The 25,588-nt window shown below is 43.3% G+C and overlaps 1 protein-coding gene across 1 annotated transcript; it reads right to left on the reverse strand.

The window, feature by feature from the left end:
* Nucleotides 1-3,101: 3,101 nt before the first annotated feature.
* On the reverse strand, nt 3,102-25,073 carry LOC106602915 (RAC-beta serine/threonine-protein kinase). The gene is made up of 14 exons (XM_014195909.3): nt 24,713-25,073; nt 23,367-23,531; nt 23,039-23,167; nt 22,682-22,793; nt 22,322-22,469; nt 15,216-15,347; nt 14,636-14,701; nt 14,437-14,505; nt 13,106-13,228; nt 12,603-12,731; nt 8,038-8,252; nt 7,739-7,826; nt 5,852-5,954; nt 3,102-4,941 (listed from the first exon to the last, which is right to left on the reverse strand). The coding sequence occupies exons 2-14, from the start codon at nt 23,410-23,412 to the stop codon at nt 4,862-4,864; spliced, it is 1,440 nt and encodes a 479-aa protein (XP_014051384.1). The 5' UTR covers nt 23,413-23,531; nt 24,713-25,073; the 3' UTR covers nt 3,102-4,861.
* Between the last annotated feature and the right edge of the window lie 515 nt (nt 25,074-25,588).

The raw sequence follows: 25,588 nt of genomic DNA on the forward strand, positions 1-25,588 counted from the left end.
CAATCTCTCGGATAGTAGCGGCCAACTCTTTCTGTTGTCGGGGGTTGAGATCCGCTATGTTTGTACAGGTGAATTGTGAACAGACCGAATATGCCAGCTGGGGATGTGAAATAGACCTGCTATTGTTCCTTGTAATACAGTGAACATCCAACACCTGAATTTGATGTTATTTTTGTTACGTTACAGCTTTATTCTAAAATATATATATTTTTAATTTTTGAAATCGGTGGAAATAGAATATGATAGCTAAGGAGATGGAGAAAATGACTGTCACTGGATTACATCTTCAGAATAAGGGCAACCATGGGATCCGGGACAGGGAGAAGCGTCCAACCATGATATATACGGGTAAGATAGTCTAGCTAGATACATTTTCAGATATTATGTGTTTCTAATTTTGACAAAGTTCTTTGTCATTTGAAGTTAAAGTGTACTGTTAGCTAGCTAGCTAATGTTAGCTGGCTGGCTCGCTAGCTAACGTTACGTGTATGATCTTATTATTCATATCTCAGAGCCATTTGCTTGGCTAGTTACAGCCTAATGTTAACCAGCTAACATTGAACCTGGTTGGTTAGATACCTGCAGATTCATTCAGGGTAGTAACGTCATGAGTTGGGATTATGGTTCATTGTTTACCTAGCTAGCTACATGTTTTAACAAAAGACTCCACTATGCAAGTAAGCATTTTGGGTGCGTTCGTCTACTCCGATTTCAGAGCACTCTCGTCTGTGTGCCAGAGTGCAGAATAACTGATGAATTTACGAACGCTCAACAGCTGTTGAATATGGCCGGTGTGAGTAAATGTCGGCAAAAAAGCATAATGAAATTCTTGCCAGCAGCACAGTTAGTCATCAATGCTCTGGATAACATGAAAACAACACAACTAGCTCTGCTAGGGTGAGTAAAATGGTCAGAGTGATGTGTTCTCTCATTTGTGTCTGGAAGCAGCTAGCAAGCTAGCCAACGTTAGCCAGTGTGGATGCTTGGATGCTTGACTGCCATTGTGAGGTCAGAACGTTTGGATCAACCGTACTCATCGCAAAGTGTGCGCTCGGAACGCTCCGCGAAGCGAAACGCTCTGAATTTACGAATGGACAATCTGACAGCACAGTTGCAGTCACCAACGCTCTGGATAACATAACAGCCTAACCAGCTCTGCTAGGACGAGTAATGTTCAGTGAGCTGTTCTCTCATTTGTGTCTGGAAGTAGCTAGCAAGTTAGCTTGGGTGCTTGACTGCTGTTGTTAGTACAGAAACCTTGGATCAACCATTAAAGAGATGGGCGGGGCTAATGCTTAAGAGGGTGTGAACAATGCTGAATGAGTGTAGAAAAAGGAGGTCTCTCCAGTAGTAGTACCAAAACATTTTCTCAAAAGTGAGTTTACAGGTTTATCAACTTTTAAAGCAAAATTACTTTCCCATTGTTCCTCAACTGTAGTGTATGATATACCATCTAGCTCTGAGTCTCTACTTTTATCCAAAGTAAAAAACACAAATTTCAAATTTTGCTACATAATAGCAATTTGAGCTGGTCGGTCACTGATATAGCCTACAGTAGCCTATATGTGGTGTTCAATGCAGGCCTACATTACATGAGACTTTTAAACATGTTTTGCCATTATGAAGGGCTTGACATTAATAATTTATGTTTTACTTGATCTAACTCTATGGGCCAAATAGGTGACTGTCAATTGCATGGTATTTTGTTGTATGATGCAAGAAACCACCTTAGAAAATAAAATGTATTATTATCACCATACAGAGAATTAGACAATGTAGGCTACCCTCTGCCAATTTGTTAATTTGAATATTCAAGCCTGTCTCAAAATACAACAGTGCTCCTTTAAGACGTAAGCTTTTTACCTGACTGGCTTTCAAAGACATTTTGAAATGTAGCCTACATGTTTTGTCCTCTTGTAGGAAGCAGTAACTCTCCATTGCCGACATATACTTATCTATAACTGGGCTAATAACTCACAATCAAAGAATTTCCACAAATGTGGATGTGGCTGATCTGAAAAGCGCATTCTCTTGCAGATGATTGAAAGACCGGCTTGCGGGCTACCCGCCAACAGAATTCCACTCCGCTGCGCACTGGCTCTGCCTACAACAAAATCACAGACTCAATCTTGCAAAGTTAGATTTGTTTTGGTTTGTTGTATTGAAAAGGGGCTGATATGTTGATTAGTTCACAGAAAAAACATTGATCTATGTATTGCAAACTAATGTGACCAACTCAGTGAAGTTCAATGTCTTGCGTCTGTGCAGCCTGGCATTTCTTCTGCGCGGCAGTCCTGGAAGAGGTGCACAGCCACGCACAAACACATGCAGTTTAGAGGGAACATTGTTTAGACTGATGATTGCACATAAAGATAGTTCCTACATGATAGTGCGCTTGCTTTTTTATATAACAAAGTTGCATATCCAACTGATATTGTGTCCTTTCCGTCATCCTGTGAAACCCGTTCATTGCTCCTCACAGCTATATTTGTGATTCTTGGTCCGTGTTATTTAATCTGTGTGTGTATAGGAAGTGTGAGTGGGCCCGTTTTCTGTGTAGAAGATTGTATAAGAAATGATATGTTGACAGTAGTGATAAGATTGTTTTAATTTTGCGTAGACTAAAAACTTAAACAGGATCCTTTACTCGTTGCAACAATTTACACAATTGATTGTCCTAGAGGTTAGAGAGGATAAGTGGAGGTTTGCTGGTTGAAACCCTATGTCCAACAGGTAATAATCTGGTCGGGAGACTATCAGTAACTTAGTTGCCATCTCGTGATGTTGTGCCCTAGAGCAAAGCACTTAACAGCTAACACTGCTCCATTGGTGCTGGTCGCTTCCCTGCCGTCTTTCGCTATGCTAGTGTCAGAAGTGGGTTGGCGACTGTGGGGAATGCACGGTCTGGACGTGTGAGGGGCTGAGTAGTCTGTGCCATGAAGCGATCCTCGCTATATGAGCCTTGTTACAGTTCCCGCCAAGTCAGTATGTTACGTGTGTGTGTGGGGTTATACAATACACATGCAAGCCTGAACAGACAGGTGCGTCATGCATACAGGTGTCTCACACACACACACACACACGGTATAAAACTAAAAAAATACATACAATGGGATCCTTTAATTGAAATAAGTCAGGGGAAACAGACTTACTTTCATTTAGACATTTATGAATGGTTTTCTTAAATGAGAGTAGTAATGTCTTCAAAGGGGTCAGGGAAACAGCAAGGTGGAATACAGAGAAACGTTCCTCTCAGAAATGATTTCAAAATGGCACACAATGGACACAAGGCTCACATGACTAACAGAACATTTTTGAGAACAACCTGGATCTCCTTGTCACGACCAGCAAGCGTCAGCAGTGAGACACCAGGCAACAAGGAGCAGGCGTGATTACATTCAACACACACCTGGTGTTGTGACCAGAACGGCAACCCGTCACTGATCCACTCATCAACACCTGTGTGGCCATTTCTGATAGTACAGCAGGTGTTTATGACAATTGAAAGAAAAAAAATACTTGCTCCAAGCAACAATAAAACATACAAATCTTATAATTTGAGTAAAAGAAGGTCTGCTTAAGTATATAAGGCTGCGTTTACACAGGTCGAACAATTCTGATCTTTTCACTAATTGGTCTTTTGACCAATTAGATCAGCTCTGAAAAAGATCTGTGATTGGTCATAAGATATCAATTGGGCTGCCTGTGTAAACGCAGCCCAAGTGCTAGTCGACCCTTGTAAATCATATGGCTGGTGTGTCTCAGAGCAGAGGTGTTGAGACCAGTCCTTAATTAAAAACAGGGTTTTACAAATGTACATATACACCTTGTACAGTGATTCCCTAAATCCCATTCCTTTTCGCTGTAGCACTTATTGTTCTATTCACAACGATCAGTCAGAAACAAGAACGTAATACTAGTTCATTTCATTGAATTACAGTTAAATGGTAGTACTTTGACCAGCATTTTCTCATATTCCAGAGTAGGTTCTTGAGCACTGTGTCGGAAACATCCGTGTAGTGTGACGTGGCAAATTAATCTACTGATACTCGTCAGGCAAGTTTACGTCAATCAGCTAGCTCGCACACACCAACACGACCGCACTCTGACACACACACACACACACATTCAGTTTTGTATCTCTTTTCTCCAAGCACACAGTCAAACACATTGAGGGAGAAACATCTTAATTGTTACCACCATCACAAATTTGCCTCCCACCCCACCCCCCTCCTTTCCCAGTAGAACCACTTCAACACTATTGGTAACAGCTAGTTCCAGAAAAAGAGCACTTGAATAAATCACAGAAATATGACTCCTTATCAACTGTAACAATCAATCAGAGAGGGGGGGGGGGGGGGGGGGGGGTGTTGTATATTTCTCATTTTTGAAAACAAGAATCACTTGTTTGAGTTGTTTTTCTTCTACCCAGCTGTGTGAGTTACTGGGTTAGTGTGAGAGGGACAAGGGGAGATAGAAAGAGGGAGTTTCAGAGAAAGAGCGAGAGAAAAAGAAAGAAATGGAGAGATCAGTGCCTCAAATCTGAGGAGCAGTAGTGTCCTATAGCGCCACCTATAGGTTCTAGTCCTCCCTGTGCATGGCTGATGTGCTACTGCTGCTGCTGACGACGTGAGATACTGAGGTCCTGTGCGGTTCACAGGCTGCAATTGTGCATGACCATAGTGTAGGCGAAGTTTGAGAAGACAAGATGGCTGCAAGCCTAGGCACTTAGATCCCCGCTGTAACCAGAGATCCATCAGCCTGTGGTGTCTCAAGACTGCAGTCTTTTTTTATAAGTGTGGACGCGAGTGTGTGAGCTGATGCGGTGTGTGTCTCTCCAGTGTGTGTATGGTGGAGACTGTCACTCTCGTATGCTGGCGGAGTAAGAGAACTGGGGGAAGTGTGCTGGCTGGTTGGGGTCCTCACAGTCCAGATTGTCATCTGGAAAACAGAGAAAACAGTCAGTGTCAGTGCTGTAACAACGTCCCTGCTGGTGGCATATAGTGGCACAAATCAGGTTTCCATCCAACCTTTTAAATGCAAGTAAAGTATATGTCGGATAAACAAAAGTCACGACAGACGTGATGGAAACAGCAAATTTGTCAGTCAACTTTACAAATGTCAAACTAAATACTCTAGACAATATTGATAGGGGGAAGAAAAAAAATATCTATACAGTTCCATAATCGGGATACTATTTTTGACAATATATCGTAAAGACAATATCGCTAGTTGGCTGTACCTGCACCAAAAAGTATTTTTCATTCATAGCTTGTTCTCGATCTTTTTAAATAGGAAGACATTTTGTTGTTTTCAGCACTTATGTACCTGACTGAACAAAAAAAAAACTTGTTTTCGCATGTGCGTGAGCTGATGGGTGTGCGCCTGCTCATGTTTTTTTATTCGAGCAATATGTTTGGAACATCGAATCGCAATGCGTATAGAATCATGAGAATCACAATACATATCAGCACCTAAGTATCGTGATGTCCCTTGCAATTACCTGGATCTTTTTGTGTCAGTAAAATGAATTATGCAAGAAATGGCAGTGGAAATGCCTTTCTGCTCAAATATCCATATCAAAACAAACTTGGGAGTCACACAATGATATGGTGCGTGGTCCACCCAGTACGACTCGGGAAAGCATGCCATTTTTTAGGCTACAGATGAAATAAGTTCTGAACTTCACAGGGTGGTGAAAGTGCACAGTGATGAGCTTGATGCTCCTTTTGTTTTTATGTACATTCTAGAATATTCGCATGAACATCTGTCGCCAAGTGGATGAAAACCTAGCTACACACTAATAAAAACACTTGCAAACTCTCATGCACGCATAAACACGCAAACTCACACTTGTCTGGAGGTGTGACTGTGATGGTCTGTGCCGTGAACTCATCGTCAAAGTAGCGGGTGTCGGTCTCTGACGTCACCTGAGGCTTGAAGGGCGGAGTCAGCTGAGGAGGGAGAGAGCAGAGATTGGCTAAAAGGTTCAGAAGTGGACATCACAGTACCAACCTTTCCTATGCCATCTCAGAAGACTTGTAAAACATATTGATATTGGCCGAGTTCGAGAGCATCAAATGTGTGATGCATTGTGGGTTAATTCTGATTGACTGCCATCTACAAATAATAACGATCTATGATGCAACCAGCTCTGTGGCCTTATGGTTAAAGTGTCTGCCTGGAGATTGATAGGTTGAGTCATACCAAAGACTCTGAAAATGGGACCTCATGCCTCTCTGCTTGGCACTAGTTTCAAGTTTTAATGTCACATTCACAAGACATCTGTGGCATTGTGTTGTGTGACAAAACTGCCCATTTTAGAGTGGCCTTTTATTGTCCCCAGCACAAGGTTCACCTGTGTAATTATCACATTGTTTAATCAGCTTATTGATATGCCACACCTGTCAGGTGGATGGATTATCTTGGCAAAGGAGAAATGCTCACTAACAGGGATGTAAAAAAAAAAAGTGCAACATTTCAGAGATTTTATTTCAGCTCATAAAACATGGAACCAACACTTTGCATGTTGAGTTCATATTTCTGTTCAGTGTAGGTGGGTGAGGGCAGTGTGGCATGCAATTGAGATGTCGTCTATGTATCTGATTGGGCAGTATGCAAATTAGTGTGGGTCTAGGGTGTCTGGTATGATGGAGTTGATGTGTGCCATAACCAGCCTTTCAAAGCACTTCATGATTACAGATGTGAGTGCTACAGAGTGGTAATCAATGTGGCATGAAGCCTTGGAGTTCTTGGGAACAGGAATGATGGTCATCTTAAAACGTGTGAATTACAGACTCAGTCAAAGAGAATATGCCTGCAATCTGATCTGCGCATGCTCTGAGAACATGCCCTGGAATACCGTCAGGTCCCGCGAGTGTTGACCTGATTAAAGACCTTACTCACATCGGCCTCAGAGAGAGAGATCACCCAGTCGAAGCCCTCACGTACGGTATGGTGTTGTTATTGTCGAAGAGTGCATAAAATGGGTTGAGTTCATCTGGTAGAGGCATCGTTGGGCAGATCACGGCTGGGTCTTCCTTTGTAATCCGTAATGGACTGTAGCCCCTCCCACATGCGACGGGGTCGGAGCCTGTGTATTATAGTTCCACTTTATTCCTATATGGTCCTGTTGCTCGTTTGATGACTCTGGAGGTCTTGTTCTTATTCCTGTCCTCGGCTGTAGCCTCAGGGTTGTCTGCGATGGCCCTGTGTGCAGTAGCCCTGTCCTTTCGTTTAGCTCCAACCTCTGTGTTAACCCAGGGCTTTTGATTAGGGAAGCAGCGAACCTTGACTGTGGGGACAACTTTCGCCGATGCATTTCCTTATGAAGCCGGCGACGGAGGTGGTTAGCTTGTTGATGGTATCGTCAGGGTCTCTGAACATATTCCAATCATCAAGGAAAAGGATTCGGGATCCTCTCTGCTTAGCACTCAGCATTAAGGAAAAGGATTCGCTTTAGTCCCTGCGAAATACTAGCACCCTGTCCAGGGGGTGCACGAGGTGTACTTCTACATCAAGCTGCCTCACGCTACAGAAACAAGTGATAGTCTCCTGCCCTATGGGTCGTTCTAGCTCAGACAAGACTAATTAATTTACTTATTGATGATGCAAGGTCATTTGGGAATCAGTCATTCAGCAGTTGATGTCAAACAAGTGCAACTACAAACAAAATGACCTGGAATGCCACCATTTGACTGATTCAGTAACCCTAATCTATCAGCCTACATTCACTCACCTTCCTATCTACCACATCCTGCCAGTTGATGGAGGTGAAGAACTTGTGAGACATCACATCTTTGGCATCATCTGGTCCTCCCCCTAACCTGTCAATAAACAACAGGATATCAGAGAACTCCGCTTGATTCTCACCAGTATTTTCTACTACATTAGGGGCTGTGTGGGCAGGCCTGCAATCATGAGTGCACACACACACCTTTCGTGAGCAGACACCCAGCCTAACACAAATGGTGTCCTCCCTGAGCAGGCCAGTCAAACAATCACACAGACCCATATCCCAACCCCACCACGACATACCTCTGCTTGGGGTCCTTTTTGAGCAGGCCTGCGAGCAGCGCCTTCCCCTCGGGGGCCAGGTTCCGGGGGAAGCGGATCTCCTCCATGAGGATGAGCTCAAACAGCCGCTCGTGGTCCTGGTTGTAGAAGGGCAGCCGACCGCACATCATCTCGTACATGACCACGCCCAGGCCCCACCAATCCACAGCGCGACCGTAGTCATTGTCCTCCAGCACCTTGACGTGCAGGGAGGTAGGGGGAAAAAAAAAAAAAAGTCTTAGTCACTTTATTGAGGCCTTCAAAATAAAATGTTCCATAGGCAATTGATTGATGACATTAGCATACCTCCCATCTAAATACTCACTGCGTTAAGATTAACTTAAAAAAAAAACACAATGAAGAATCAGTAGATAAGAGAACCAATCTTAAGCAGGATATCTGCAGGTTCCATGAAGTAGAATTTTAAACTTTAAGACCTTTTTAATGCCACTTGGAATACAATTTAATACCAATTTTGAGGTCTGCACACCACACACTTGCTAATATTCCTTTCCAGAAATGAGCCCATGTTAGCAAAAATACGTTTTTAGGACTGGCTCTAAAAAAAGGCTATAGACTACAGGGTTCATATTATCAGGCAGGTGTGTTATTTTAGCAATGAGCATTCTCCTGTAGGCTAAAGGATGTAAACTCAGCAAAAAAAATAAATGTCCTCTCACTGTCAACTGCGATTATTTTCAGCAAACTTAACATGTGTAAATATTTTTATGAACATAAGATTCAACAACAGACAAACTGAACAAGTTCCACAGAAATGTGACTAACAGAAATGGAATAATGTGTCCCTGAACAAAGGGGTGGTCAAAATCAAAAGTAACATTCAGTATCTGGTGTGGCCACCAGCTGCATTAAGTACTGCAGTGCATCTCCTCCTCATGGACTGCACCAGATTTACCCATTCTTGCTGTGAGATGTTACCCCACTCTTCCATCAAGGCACCTGCAAGTTCCCGGACATTTCTGGGGAGAATGGCCCTAGCCCTCACCCTCCAATCCAACAGGTCCCAGACGTGCTCAATGGGATTGAGATCCGGGCTCTTCTCTGGCCACGGCACAACACTGACATTCCTGTCTTGCAGGAAATCAAGCACAGAACGAGCAGTATGGCTGATGGCATTGTCACGCTGGAGGGTCATGTCAGGATGAGCCTGCAGGATGGGTACCACATGAGGGAGGAGGATGTCTTCCCTGTAACGCACAGCGTTGAGATTGCCTGCAATGACAACAATTTCAGTCCGATGATGCTGTGCCATCCCATGACGGACCCTCCACCTCGATCCAGCTCCAGAGTACAGGCCTCAGTGTAACGCTCATTCTTTCGACAATAAACGCGAATCCGACCATCACCCCTGGTGAGACAAAACCATGACTCGTCAGTGAAAAGCACTTTTTGCCAGTCCTGTCTGGTCCAGCGACGGTGGGTTTGTGCCCATAGGTGACGTTGTTGCCGGTGATGTCTGGTGAGGACCTGCCTTACAACAGGCCTACAAGCCCTCAGTCCAGCCTCTCTCAGCCTATTGCGGACAGTCTGAGCACTGATGGAGGGATTGTGCATTTCTGGTGTAACTCAGGCAGTTGTTGCTGCCATCCTGTACCTGTCCCGCAGGTGTGATGTTCGGATGTACCGATCCTATGCAGGTGTTGTTACACGTGGTCTGCCACTGCGAGGACGATCAGCTGTCCGTCCTGTCTCCCTTTAGCGCTGTCTTAAGCATCTCACAGTACGGACATCTGCAGTCCTCATGCCTCCTTGCAGCATGCATAAGGCACATTCCCGCATATGAGCATGGACCCTGGGCATCTTTCTTTTGTTGTTTTTCAGAGTCAGTAGAAAGGCTTCTTTAGTGTCCTAAATTTTCATAACTGTGACCTTAATTGCCTACCGTCTGTAAGCTGTTAGTATCTTAACGACCGTTCCACAGGTGCATGTTCATTAATTGTCTATGGTTCATTGAACAAGCATGGGAAACCGTGTTTAAACCCTTTACAATGAAGATCTTTGAAGTTATTTGGATTTTTTTGAATTATCTTTGAAAGACAGGGTTCTGAAAAAGGGACGTTTGTTTTTTTGCTGAGTTTAGTGGCTAGGCTATAGATGGATGAAGCATGGGTTTGCCCATATGCATTTGTTTAGGATACTCCTACGAGCTAATCATGACAAACTAGCTAGATGACAAACAAAGTGTTCAGAATTGTAGCTTCGATACCAATACCAGCTTTGTATAATTATACTCAATACCATAACTGTGAAAAAATGCCTTAAGTCAAATATACAGCACTGTTACTGTATAAAACACGTGGTCAACTATCTGGAGAGCTAGGTCACTTGGTGTGCAGGATTTTGATCAAGCACTACTCAAACACACCCGAGTCAGCTTAACAAGGTCCTGTTGAGCAGTTGATTTAGATTTGGGCTGGAACAAAAGTCTACACACCCAGTTAGGCTTGGGCGATAAACTGTTTATACTGTATACCGGGGTATTTCGAAATACTGACAGTATGATTTTCAATAATTTGGGGTTGGTGGCACCCCAGCCTCGCCAGGGCTGTGGGGGTGCGTTCTAGGCATAACTATAACAAATCTAAGATGTGTCAAATAAATGATACGCAGCTCAGGGCTCCAACTATGCATTTGGTTTGCCAACTTGTTAGCTAAGTGGCTAGGATGTCAAGATGAAGCTTATTGGTTACAGCAAAGACATTCAATCCCCTCCTGGATCAAGGGGCGGCAGGTAGCCTGGAGGTTAGCGCATTGGGCCAGTAACCGTAAGGTTGCTAGATGAAATCCCAAAGCTAACAAGGAAAAAAATCTGTCCTTCTGCCCCTGAAAAAGGCAGTTAACCCACTGTTCCTAGGCCGTCATTTTAAATAATATTTTGTTCTTAACTGACTTGCCTAGTTAAATAAAAGTTAAATAAATAGACAAATCAAAATCCCAGTTGCCTAAATTGTTTTGTGTGTCAAAAATGTATGTATATACACACACACACACACATATATATATATATATATATACATACATATACATACATACATACATACATATATATACACACACACACACACACACACACACACACACACACACACACACAGCCTTCGGAAAGTACTCAGACACCTTGAGTTTTTATTTACATTATGTTACGTTACAGCTTTATTCTAAAACTGATTAGAATTTTTTTTTTCATCAATCTATACCTATAATGAAAAAGCAAAAACGGGTTTAGAAATGTTTGCTAATTTATTAAAAATAAAAACTGAAATATTACATTTACATAAGTATTCAGACCCTTTACTCAGCACTGTGTTGAAGCAACTTTTACAACCTTGAGTCTTCTTGGGAATGCCGCTACATGCTTGGCACACCAGTATTTTGGGAGTTTCTCCCATTCTTCTCTGCAGATCCTCTCAAGTTCTGTCAAGTTGGATGGGGAGCATTGCTGCACAGCTATTTTCAGGTCTCTCCAGAGATGTTCAAACCAGGGCTCTGGCTGGACCACTCAAAGACATTCAGAGATTTGTCCCAAAGCCACGCCTGCATTGTCTTGGCTGTATGCTTAGGGTCGATGTCCTGTCGGAAGATTAACCTTCACCCCAGTCTGAGGTCCTGAGCAGGTTTTTAATCAAGGATCTATGTACTTTGTGCCATCCACCTTTCCCTCGATTCTAATTAGTCTCCCAGTCCCTGCCGCTGAAAAACATTCCCACAGCATGATGCTGCCACCACCATGCTTCACCGTAGGGATGGTGCCAGGTTTCCTCCAGATGTGACACTTTGCATTCAGGCCAAAGAGTTCAATCTAGGTTTCATCAGACCAGAGAATCTTATTTCTCATGGTCTGAGTCTTTAGCTGCCTTTTGGCAAACTCCAAGCGGGCTGTCATATGGCTTCCGTCTGGCCTCTCTACCATAAAGGCCTGATTGGTGGAGTGCTGCAGAGATGGTTGTCCTTCTAGAAGGTTCTCCCCACCTCCACAGAGGAACTCTGGAGCTCTGTCAGAGTGACCATCGGGTTCTTGGTCACCTCCCTGACCAAGGCCCTTCTCCCCTGATTGCTCAGTTTGGCCTGGTGGCCAGCTCTAGAAAGAGTCTTGGTGGTTCCAAACTTCATCCATTTAAGAATGGAGTCCACTGTGTTCTTGGGGACCTTCAGTGCTGCATACAGAACATTTTTGGTACCCTTCCCCAGATCTGTGCTTCGACACAATCCTGTCTCAGAACTCTACGGACAATTCCTTCAACCTCATGGCTTGGGTTTTGTTCTGACATGCATGGTCAGCTGTAGGACCTTATATGGACAGGTGTGTGCCTTTCAAATCATGTCCAATCAATTGAATTTACCACAGATGTACTCCAATCAAGTTTTAGAAAACATCTCAAGGATGATCAATGGAAACCAGAAGCTCAATTTTGAGTCTCATAGCGAAGGGTCTGAATACTTATGTAAATAAGGTATGTTATTTATTTTTAAGAATAACAATGTAGCACTAGCTTGGTCACTAGTCATGCCCAGCAACGTGCCCTCACCTCCGGTGCAAGGTACTCTGGGGTGCCACAGAAGGTCTTCATGGTGGCACCGTCTGTGATACCTTCCTTACATAGCCCGAAGTCGGTGATTTTAATATGTCCGTCATTGTCCAGCATTAGATTCTCCAGCTGAGAAAAGACACCAGGATGGATGAGACATTAGAACCGAGTGCCTGGTGATGTCACTATCATCAAAGGTTACAGTTGAGTAAGTTAATCAGTCTGCGCCCTGACAGAACACCTACTTATATGTTGATCTTGATGGCTAGCTAGCAAACAGAATCAGCCATCCAGGTCAACACACTTTCGAGTGTCAATTGATTTTAAAAAGTTGTGCTTCACATGTCATACCAACAATTATGAGAATGGTCAATGGTACTTTTGTAAACGTCTTTAGAATTTACATGATAAGGCATGATTATTATTACAATTTGAAAAAACGAAATCCTTTGATGTATGAAGGGAGCGAAGGGCAGGACAAAATCAACACAGATAGTGCTTACCTTCAGGTCCCTGTATACCACATCACGAGAATGGAGGTACTCCAACGCAGATACAATCTCAGCGCCATAGAAACGGGCCCGGTCTTCCGTGAACACGCGATCCCGAGACAGGTGGAAGAAGAGCTGGAGGGAAAAAGACAGCAAGAGTGTGAAAAGGGGAAACTATTAATTTGAGATGCTTTAATATAAAAAAAATGTTCTTGATTGCTTGAACACTATTTTTGAAACAGCCACTAAACTGTAAGTGTTTGCCAAAACAAAACATCTCTTGCTAAATGCACTAACACCATCAAAACTTAAAATACCTTTCACACTAGCTGTGGTTGCTGACGCATATGTGGTTGAATCAATCAGCATACATGGACACACATTCTTTGTTTATTTCCAGTGGCAGGTCATTGGTAAAAATAGAAGAGTAGAGGGCCTAGAGAGCTTCCCTGCGATACACCAGACTTAACATGTTTGACATTATAGAACATTCCATTAAAAGAAAAACCTCAATTCTATGAGATAGAAAGCTCTGAATCCACAATATGTTAGAGGTTGCTATGAAAGACTGCACTGAAATGTAACAGTACAGCTCCCACAACCTCCTTATCAATTTCTTTCAACCAATCATCAGTCATTTGTGTCAGTGCAGTACATGTTGTGTGCCCTTCTCTAAGCTTGCTGATAGTCTTGTTAATTTGTTTACAGCGAAATAGCATTGTATTTCGTCAAACAACATTTTTCTAAATGTTTGCTAAGAGCTGTCAGCAAGCTGATAGGTCTGCTATTATAACGAGTAAAGGCCGCTTTACCACTCTTGGGTAGTGGAATGACTTCTGCTTCCCTCTAGGCCTGAGGACAAGCACTTTCCTCTATGCTCATATTAAAGATGACAGATAGGAGTGGCTATAGAGTCAGCTACCATCCTCCCTAGCTTTACATCTAAGTTGTCAATGACAATATTTATTTTACAAAACAAACTAACACCCTTAGACCACATGTCACCAAACTATCTGAATCCCATCAGAATGGTATCATTCGTCATCAAATGGTAATTTCACCAGATCAGTGTTTCTTAATCCTGGTCCTGGGGTGCACATTTAGGTTTTTCTCTCTTGTAATGGAGATGTGTCAAATGTTTTGCAAAAAAGTGCTTAGCATTTGCATTTAGCATGAAAACAATGTGAAATTACAAACTTATGTAAAAAAAAAAAAAATCATAAATAAAAAAATGTTTTATTATTTTGGCCATTTGGATACCAGTTTCAATCAGTGTTCAAGGAATTGATAAAACTGTAATGACACATTCATGTTGTTCGTGTGTGTGACATTGGGACACCCACCTCTCCTCCGTTGGCATATTCCATCACAAAACATAATCGGTCATGAGTCTGGAAAGCGTATTTCAGTGTCTGGAAGAGTGGAAAGAGACAATTGATCAATTTCCCATCCCGCAAGCCCTCCTATAAATAAACAGCAAGTGTGGGTGTTCTGTTATGGACCAGCACACGTAATGAGTTGACAGTAACACAGAACACTCACTGTGAGGAAGGGATGCCGGGTGTTCTGTAACACTCTGCTCTCTGTAACCGTGTGCGCAACCTCATCCTGGACACACATTTACACAAATCAGATCAGAGGGCCAGCCTTTCACAGCAACAATAAACCCCAAAACACAGAGTACTTAAGCCCTTAGCTTGTAACTAATTATAAACTGGGTTGTTCGAGCCCTGAATGCTCACTGGCTGAAAGTCGTGGTACATCAGACCGTATACCACGGGTATGCCAAAACATGTATTTTTACTGCTCTAATTACATTGGTAACCAGTTTATAATAGCAATAAGGCACCTAGGGGGTTTGTGGTATATGGCCCATATACCACGGTTAAGGGCTGTGTCCAAGCACTCTGCGTTGTGCATAAGAACAGCCCTTAGCTGTGGTATATTGGCCATATACCACACCCCCTCAGGCCTTATTGCTTAAATATACCACTCACCACCTAAAAATGCCTTATAAAGGACAACTGGACTAAATAGATTAGGCCTAATACCAAAGGTATAAAATTGATGGCCAGTAGTCTTCACCACCGTAAAGTGGTATAGGTTAGGCCTATTTCTTTACCTTAGCGATGATGACCTCCTTGCGCAGGATCTTCATGGCGTAGTACATCCCCGTGGCTTTCTCCTTCACCAGGATAACCTTGCCAAATGTGCCCTTCCCCAGCAGCTTCAGGTAGTCAAAGTCGCTCATCGTCTGACAACACAGACACAGGGTTGAAAATTCAACCATCTTATGTAACCCAGCCCAGCCAAACACATTGATGATGAAGTATGATACTTTACAACAGATCATTCACACCATAGACAAAATTGCCATGGGGGATGGGGGGGCATGTCCCCACCCAATACTCAGAACAGGTCGATTCATCCCCCCCAATCATTTCATTTAAAATTATAATTGGTTGGGGGCCCCATGGAGGTCGGGGACTGCCCAGCTAGCATATGAACACAAACTATACTAAATATGTTCACAGGTCACCTAATAATTAATTATTGTTTTGCATTGATGGTCTACAGTAGCCTCAACAGCACTCTGTAGTGTAGAACCATGGTGTAGCCGGAGGACAGCTAGTTTCCATCCTCCTCAGGGTACATTTGCTTTCATTCTAAAACCTAGGAGGCTGTTAGGTTCTAAATAAACAGAGTAAAAACTAAACAGACAACTATAAAAAGTTCAAACCAAGTTTATTCACCCAATGGGTCAGACAGCTGAACAGACAAAGACATGTTCCCACCAGCACAAGTGTATATATATACACCACACTATAGGTAAAGTCTCCTCCTCTTCGCTAAACATTGCTAGGCATGAAAATAAGTGATGTGTGTAATAAACGGTTCCTTCTCCCTTAATGTGACCTGACCTCCGCACCCATTCCTCACTAATCCACAGCTCTCCACCCTTATCCGTGACCGCAACCATGTGATGGCCTTTCCCTTACTCAGTAACATTCCAAGCCCCTGGCTCATATCCAAATTTAATTGACTCCAAAATACATTCCTCCTACAGATAACCATTAACTTCTGTGGTAGAAACCAGACTGTGGGCCTTCTCCTTTCCATAGGATACCTGATGTCTAACAATAACATGTTCAGACGGAACGTAAACGTTCTGCATTCCCCTCTCTCCCTCCACAACATGAACAAGGATATTTCAAGTTTAGAAGTCTATAAGAGCTCTTGCAGCATGAACTGACATGTCCACCCAATAAAATAAAAAATCTGTGAATGGATCTAGTACTAAAAGCAGAAGCTACCGCTTGCTAGCTAGCACTGCCGTTCATAAAATGTGGTGAGTAGTTAACACAAAAGGAGAGATGTTTTTGTCACTTTGACTTAGCTAGCGAATGCAGTTAGCTATTTTAGCCTACTCAAACACCAGGATCAAACAGAGGCATGCTATGTTAGCTAGCTGGCTATCCAACACTGGAACTCTTCCAAGTCAAGGTAAGCTTTTGGTTTTATTAATTTATTGCCACCGGGGCCTGCCGATGTAACTGCTAAACTGCTTGATGACTGTACTGTATGATTGTAGCAGGTTTACTAACGCGTTAGTTCTAGTAGCTATGTTGACTAACTTTGACGTAAGCTAATATAATATGGATAATAAATGGCACCGAAGGAGATGGCTGCTGTTTTACGATCCCGTAACCAATTGGGCATGTTTTTTTTGCGTTATTTGTAACTTATTTTGAACATAATGTTTTTGCCACCGTGTCTTATGACCGAAAAGAGCTTCTTGATATCAGGGCAGCGATTACTCACCTCGTACTGGAGGAATTCTTCAACGAGTCGGACGGGAAGGATTTACTTCGGACGCCCGACAGGGCCCTCACCTCCGTCATTCGAAGGAGGAAAAGACATATCGTGGACGACTGTCCGGGTGCCTTGTAAGGATCCGTCGCAGAGAGGGTAATCTACCTTTACCGTCGGTCCTATTAGCCAACATACAATCAATCGATAATAAAATAGACAAACTACGAGCACGTATATCCTACCAACGGGACATTAAAAACTGTAATATCTTATGTTTCACAGAGTCGCGGCTGAACGACATGATTAACATACAGCTGGCAGGTTAAGCTTTTCGGCAGGATAGTACAGCGTCTTCTACGGCGGCCTATGTATATTTGTAAACAAAAGCTGGTGCATGAAATCTAAGGAAGTCTCAAGGTTTTGCTCACCTGAGGTAGAGTATCTCATGATAAACCGTAGACCACGCAATTTACCAAGAGAGTTTACACCTATATTTTTCATACCCGTCTATATACCACTGCAAACAGATGCTGGCACTAAGACCGCACTCAATGAGCTGTATACTGCCATAAGCAGACAGGAAAATGCTCATCCAGAGGCGGCGCTCCTAGTGGTCATGGACTTTAATTCAGGGAAACTTTCGTTCTACCTAATCTCTACCAGCATGTTAAATGTGCAACCACAAGGAGAAAAAAAAAAACTCTAGACCTCCTTTAATCCACACACATAGAGAGACGCGTACAAACTACAAAGCTCTTCCTCGCCCTCCACTTGGCAAATCTGACCATAATTCTATCCTCCTGATTCCTGTTTATAAGCAAAAACTGAAGCAGGAAGCACCAGTAACTCGGTCAATAAGAAAGTGGTCAGATGTAGCAGATACTAAGCTACAGGACTGTTTCGCTAGCACAGACTGGAAAATGTTCTGAGATTCTTCCGATGGCATTGAGGAGCAAACCCCATCAGTCACTGGCTTCATCAATAAGTGCATCGATGACGTCGTCCCCACAGTGACCGTACGTACATACCCCAACCAGAAGCCATAGATTACAGGCAACATCGACACTGAGCTAAAGGGTAGAGCTGTCGCTTTCAAGGAGCGCGACTTTAACCCGGAAGCTTATAAGAAATCACGCTATGCCCTCCGACGAACCATCAAACACGCAAAGCATCAATACAGGACTAAGATTGAATTGTACTACACCGGCTCCGATACTCGTTGGATGAGGCAGGGCTTGCAAACTATTACAGACTACAAAGGGAAGCACAGCCGCAAGCTGCCCAGTGACACAAACCGACCAGACAAGCTAAATGACTTCTATGCTCGCTTCGAAGCAAGTAACACAAACATGCATGACAGCACCAGCTTTTCCGGACGGCTGTGTGATCACGCTCTCCGTAGCCGATGTGACACAGGTCAATATTCACAAGGCCGCAGGGCCAGACGGATTACCAGGATGTGTTCTCCGAGCATGTCTTCACTGACATTTTCAACCAGTCCCTGATTGAGTCTGTAATACCAACATGTTTCAAGCAAACCACCAAAGTCCCTGTGCCGAAGAACACTAAGGTAACCTGACAAAATGACTACTGACCTGTAGCACTCACGTCTGTAGCCATGAAGTGCTTTGAAAGGCTGGTCATGGCTCACATCAACACCATCATCCCAGAAACCCTAGACCCTCTCAAGTTTGCATACTGCCCCAAACGATCCACAGATGATGCAATCTCTATTGCACTCCACACTGCCCTTTCCAACCTGGACAAAAGGAACACCTACAGTTGATCGGAAGTTTACATACACTTAGGTTGGAGTCATTAAAACTCGTTTTTCAACCACTCCACAAATTTCTTGTTAACAAACTATAGTTCTGGCAAGTAGGTTAGGACATCTGTGTGCATGACAAGTAATTTTTCCAACAATTGTTTACAGACAGATTAATTCACTGTATCACAATTCCAGTGGGTGAGAAGTGTACATACACTAAGTTGACTGTGCCTTTAAACAGCTTGGAAAATTCCAGAAAATTATGTAATGGCTTTAGAAGCTTCTAATAGGCTAATTGACATCATTTGAGTCAATTGGAGGTGTACCTGTGGATGTATTTCAAGGTCCTACCTTCAAACTCAGTGCCTCTTTGCTTGACATCATGGGAAAATCTAAAGAAATCAGCCAAGACATCCGAATTTTTTTTTTTTAGACCTCCACAAGTCCAGATCATCCATGGGAGCAATTTTCAAACACCTGAAGGTACCATGCTCATCTGTACAAACAATAGTACGCAAGCATAAACACCATGGGACCACAAAGCCGTCTCACCGCTCAGGAAGGAGACGCGTTCTGTCTCCTAGAGATGAACGTACTTTGGTGAGAAAAGTGCAAATCAATCCCAGAACAGCAGCAAAGGACCTTGTAAAGATGCTGGAGGAAACGGTACAAAAGTATCTATATCCACAATAAAACAAGTCCTATATCGAGATAACCTGAAAGGCCACTCAGCAAGGAAGAATTTACTGCTCCAAAACCGTCATAAAAAAGCCAGACTACGGTTTGCAACTGCACATGGGAACAACGATCGTTCTTTTTGGAGAAATGTCCTCTGGTCTGATGAAACAAAAATAGAACTGTTTGGCCATAATGACCATCGTTATGTTTGCAGGAAAAAGGGGGACGCTTGCCAGCCGAAGAACACCATCCCAACCATGAAGCATGGGGGTGGCAGCATCATATGGGGGTGCTTTGCTGCAAGAGGAACTGGTGCACTTCACAAAATAGATGGCATCATGAGGGAGGAAAATTACGTGGATATATTGAAGCAACATCTCAAGACATCAGTCAGGAAGTTAAAGCTTGGTCGGAAATGGGTCATGACCCCAAGCATACTTCCAAAGTTGCGGCAAAATGGCTTAAGGACATCAAAGTCAAGGTATTGGAGTGGCCATCACAAAGCCCTGACCTCAATCCCATAGAACATTTGTGGGCATAACTGAAAAAGCGTGTGCGAGCAAGGAGGCCTACAAACTTGACTCAGTTACACCAGCTCTGTCAGGAGGAATGGACCAAAATTCACCCAACTTATTGTGGGAAGATTGTGGAAGGCTACCCGAAACATTTCACCCATTACATTACATTTAAGTCATTTAGCAGACGCTCTTATCCAGAGCGACTTACAAATTGGTGCATTCACCTTATGATATCTAGTGGAATAACCACTTTACAATAGTGCATCTAAATCTTTTAAGGGGGGGGGGGGGTTAGAAGGATTACTTTATCCTATCCTAGGTATTCCTTAAAGAGGTGGGGTTTCAGGTGTCTCCGGAAGGTGGTGATTGACTCCGCTGTCCTGGCGTCGTGAGGGAGCTTGTTCCACCATTGGGGTGCCAGAGCAGCGAACAGTTTTGACTGGGCTGAGCGGGAACTGTGCTTCCTCAGAGGTAGGGGGGCCAGCAGGCCAGAGGTGGATGAACGCAGTGCCCTTGTTTGGGTGTAGGGCCTGATCAGAGCCTGAAGGTATGGAGGTGCCGTTCCCTTCACAGCTCCGTAGGCAATCACCATGGTCTTGTAGCGGATGCGAGCTTCAACTGGAAGCCAGTGGAGAGAGCGGAGGAGCGGGGTGACGTGAGAGAACTTGGGAAGGTTGAACACCAGACGGGCTGCGGCGTTCTGGATGAGTTCACCCAAGTTAAACAATTGAAAGGCAATGCTAACAAATACTAATTGAGTGTATGTAAACTTCTGACCCACTGGGAATGTGATGAAGGAAATAAAAGCTGAAATAAATAATTCCAGCTACTATTATTCTGATATTTCACATTCTTAAAATAAAGTGGTGATCCTAACTGACCTAAGACAGGGAATTTTAACTAAGATTAAATGTCAGGAATTGTGAAAAACTGAGTTTAAATGTATTTGGCTAAGGTGTGTGTAAACTTCAACTGTATGTGAGAATGCATTGACTACAGCTAAGCGTTCAACACCATAGTTCCCACAAAGCTCATCAATAAGCTAAGGACCCTGGGACTAAACACCTCCTTCTGCAACTGGATCCTGGATGTCCTCACGGGCCGCCCCCAGGTGGTAAGGGTAGTTAACAACACATCCGCCACGCTGATCCTCAACACGGGGGGCCCATCAGGGGTGCTCGGCCTCCGACCGCAAGCCACTACAGAGGGTAGCACGTACGGCCCAGTACATCACTGGGGTCAAGCTTCCTGCCATCCAGGACCTCTATACCATGTGGTGTCAGAGGAAGGCCCTAAAAATTGTCAAACACTCCAGCCACCCTAGTCATAGACTGTTCTCTCTGCTACCGCACAGCAAGCGGTACCAGAGCGCCAAGTCTAACAGCTTCTACCCCCAAGCCATTAGACTCCTGAACAGCTAATCAAAGGGCCTCTTATGCCGCTGCTCTCTGTTTATAATCTATGCATAGTCACTATCTCTACCTACATGTACATATTACCTCAATTACCCCGACTAACCGGTGCCCCCGCACATTGACTCTGTACCGGTACCCCCTGTATATAGCCTTGTTTGTTATTTTACTGCTGCTGTTTAAATTATTTGTTACTTTTATTTTCTACTTACTTTTATTTTCTATTTATCTATTTTTTACTTAACACTTATTTTCTTAACTTCTTAAAGCATTGTTGGTTAAGGGCTTGTAAGTATTTCAGTGTAAGAGCTACACCTGTTGTATTCGGCGCATGTGACAAATAAAATGTAAAATGATATGGTGAAAACGATGTAGGCTGTGTGTAGCAGTTATGATATGAAGGTTTGGCTTGGAAAAGGTGAGAGGAGGAGAGTGCGTAGATGCAAGAAGGAATTCTACAACCAAAATGATCCTGCGGTTTATATGTAGCTGCTATGAAAGTGAACTGTTTGTGTGTGATCAGGGGTGTATTCATTCCACAGATTTTATTAAAAAACGTTTCGTAAACAGAAGCAAATGGAACTGAACAGAGATAAACATACCTAAATTTGTCCAATAGAATCTCTCGTTTGCAACTGTTGGACTAATGATTACACCCTAGATCAGCTAGATGCAGGCAAGAGTGTGCAAGGCGGTATTGAATGTGTTACTGTCTCACTCAACCTGTGCCCCTACGTTGTAAATGTTCATTCATAAGCTAGGTTGTTGCAACCTCATATGTATATGGAAAATTCTAGTATCATGTAGTAGCCTAAACCTATCGATGTTACATTTAGCTGGGTGAATGGAATATGAATGACAGTCATTTAATATGCTGTAATAGAAATAAGGCCATGCTCATAAAAAATGTATCATCCTCCCTGATCTTAAAAATGTCACCGACAGCCACTGGATAGGAACAAACCAGGATTTAGCACCCAACCATATTGGAAGAATAATCTGAGTGAACATGTCTATCATGTCATAGAAACACACTCACCACTTTGGAGCGGGTCTTGGACATGGCCACCTCCATCTCCTCCATGCTGCTGTTGTCGCTGGGAGAGCCAAACAGGTCCATGGGCTCTTCCTCCTCTCGCACCTTCAACCCATTGGCCACCGCCTGGATGGCACGCATCCACTCCTCTCTGACACACACACAGCCAAATAATGTGCAATTACTACACCGTAGTGAGCTTGTAGAATTCCTCCGAACCACTTTTGCTGATGACTTACACAGAAATATATCCATCCCTCCCTCCACCTCTATGTAGACTGTTACCCCTCCTCCCCGCTCTCTTATCTACCCCTACCATTGGCCCATTCTCACACCTCATAGTTGCCTCTATCCCTTCCTTACCTCTCTGCATTGCTTTCTACATGGAAGGTCCTCTCGATGACTGTTGTCCACTGCAGGCAGCGGATAACGAATGTGTTAGGCTTGGGCCGCTCTGTCTTCATCAGCTGGCATTCTGGGACAAATGGGGGGATTACGGCATTACAAATGTTTTAATGCCGCAATCCTGTGTTTTTACCTCATTTAATTTGTGAAGTGTGTGAAGACCCCCAAAGCAACATCTAGCCTTGAAAACACAAACATTTCATTTAAATGTTATGTACAGAAGTGGCTCTAAACACCCAGCAAAATAACAAACACTGCCAGAGACAAGAGCACGGGACATCAACAATAAAAGTTCCCCCTTTGAAGGACCCTCACCTCCCACTGAGAAGTTGTTGAGCGGGGGCAAGCTCTGGACGGACAGCTCAGGCTTCTCTTTGTAGCCGATGAAGGAGCCATCACTCTTTAGGATGAAGTAGCGCGGCCTCCAAGTCTTAATGTACTCACCTGCACAGAGAGACAAGTGGGCTTGAGTACACACCCCCTGAATACTCTCATATAACCTAGTCTGAGGTCAGCCACAATGTACATTCAGTGGCAACTACATACAGCGTGGATTGGTTGTCTCTCTGCCTGGCTTTGTCAGAAATTGTGTTTTGAAAGTGATTATATTAGCTATGAAAAATAAGAAATTGCGAGTCCTCACCTCTCTTGTGGAGCCATCCTTCTCGGACTACGCTGACCTCATTCATAGTCAAGGGTGGGATGGTCGTGGAAGGGGGTAGGGGAGGGGAACGGGTGGGGTTAAGGGAGGGGGGCCTGAGTGACTTGGACTGTCAGGAGGGTGTCAGTGTTTACAATAACCCAGCACCTAGACAAACAAACCACAACATGAGGAATATTAATGACTGCTAGCCTACATGAGTTTGCAAGACATAGGCTAGCCTACACAGACTATGAAGAGATGAGCAGAGATCAACAGCATTTTGTATCCAATATGATTTTCCAGACAAAAATACTACTGGCACCAAACCTTTCTGGATGAATGACAAAAAACTACAACTTTTATCTAGCAGAGCTTATATTTGACGCTGGGGCAAGACTTTATTGGTGCTGCAAGAACAGATAGATCAAAGAAATGTGCCAGAGGGTACCAGTAAGCACACAAGCATGGCTGGGAGAAAGTGTTGCAATGGGTGTACAGAGAGCATTCGAGGTCGAATTGGTCAGCTAGCTAGGCTAGCAGACACTGTCAAATCAGTGGTTTAACCTATAGCTAAAAAAACTGTACGACACTAATAAAGATGGCAAATTAGTTAGCTAGGCTACATCAAGTTTCAGGCTGACTTGAGATGCTGAGTGTCAAGACATGCTGAAAAAGGTCAGGCTGAAACTTGATGTAACTAACGTTAACGTGCTACAGCTAAACAGTTAACGTTAGCTAGCTAACTGTAGCGCAATGGCTCCAATCAATAACTACTCAGTTTTGTTGGCAATCAATGGATGGTTGATCTGTAGCATGCTAAATTTAAATAGTAAATTGAAAGGGAATGGCATAAAATGTCTAAATGTTGTCTTGACACTTATATCTGTAACGTTAGATCGGCTATTCCTGTTTTTGGTAACCAGCACACACGACACTAGCTATGAACTCTCTCATAGTAGCTAGTTAGCGTTAGCTGACAAGCCCAACTTCAACTATGTTTGGACAAGGACTGACAACACCTGTCACTTTCCCACCCGCAACCGAAACTAAAACGTAACGTACAAATTGACCTTCTTGACAACAACTTGGCGACTTAGCTACTCTTGAGCCAATATTGAAGAAACAAACATTAAAAAACTCTAAGTTAACTGTTACTGTAACCTTTTACGTTAGCTAGCTATAGCAGCTAACTTCCATTAATACTCCCCACCATGGGCTGGTTTTAGGGGGGAAATGTAGACACCGATGAACCCTGTCAACTCTGCAACGTTACAACAAGGCGATCTCAGTTAACGTAGCGTTGCCCTTTTTTCTCTGCAGTGTAGTTAGCTACCGCGTAACGTTACCTGAGTTTCGACTGTTTTCTGCGGTGGCGTGTTTGAGTCAGGGTGCACTAGTCTTCTAGTATGTACGCAGCAAAGCAGTAGTAAGCTATTTGCTCTTTCAATTAAAATGACCTGTAAAACGTATAAATGCGTATTTTTAAGCTGTTTTCTCTCCACGTTGTTCTTGTTTAAATCAGTTTGTTTTACAGGCTCAATCCAGTAATTTACAGGACATCCGAGAAGGAATACCCCCCCCAAAAAAAGCGTACAACAGGAAATGACGCAGTTGAGGTACGTATTTACGGACGTCAGCCTGTGAAAGAAGGCATATCAAACATTGTTTTAACCAACCCAAGATATACCAGAGCCTTTCATTTCCAATGGGAAGAAATTAATCAGAACAAGCAAGGAGGTAAAAAGAAGAAGCAAGGATGTGGTCAGAGCGAAGCACGAGAGAGCGAGATCCTATTGGCGCATTCTAGCATTATTTGCATATTACCACCTACTCTGTGAAGTGCGCTTGTGCAATAACTATATTCGCCCTTGCACTCCTTCTAAACAACGGCATTTTTGTAAAAAGTTGCAAAGGGTAAAGTTTACAAAGCGTAGTCCACTCTGTTTGTTACAGATTTTAGTTTCGGAAACAGAAAACTCTATTGAGATCTCATATTTAAATCGAGGAGAAAATGTGCAGTTGGCCAAAATTAATCCTACACCGTCTTCTTCCACTGCAAGCTTCCTCTCTTCACCAAATTTGGTAGTGAGTGGAAACGCAAAACGGATGCTTCACATTTATATATCCGGCGAAATATCTGGCCATTGTTATCGCTGTGGACATATTCTTCTTTAAATTTGTATTAGCGGATCACAACCAACTGAAAGGTGGATTCATCGTAC

The sequence above is a fragment of the Salmo salar genome, chromosome 04 (assembly GCF_965601325.2).
Source record: "Salmo salar chromosome 04, fSalSal1, whole genome shotgun sequence".
In the NCBI taxonomy this organism is placed as follows: Eukaryota; Metazoa; Chordata; class Actinopteri; order Salmoniformes; family Salmonidae; genus Salmo; species Salmo salar.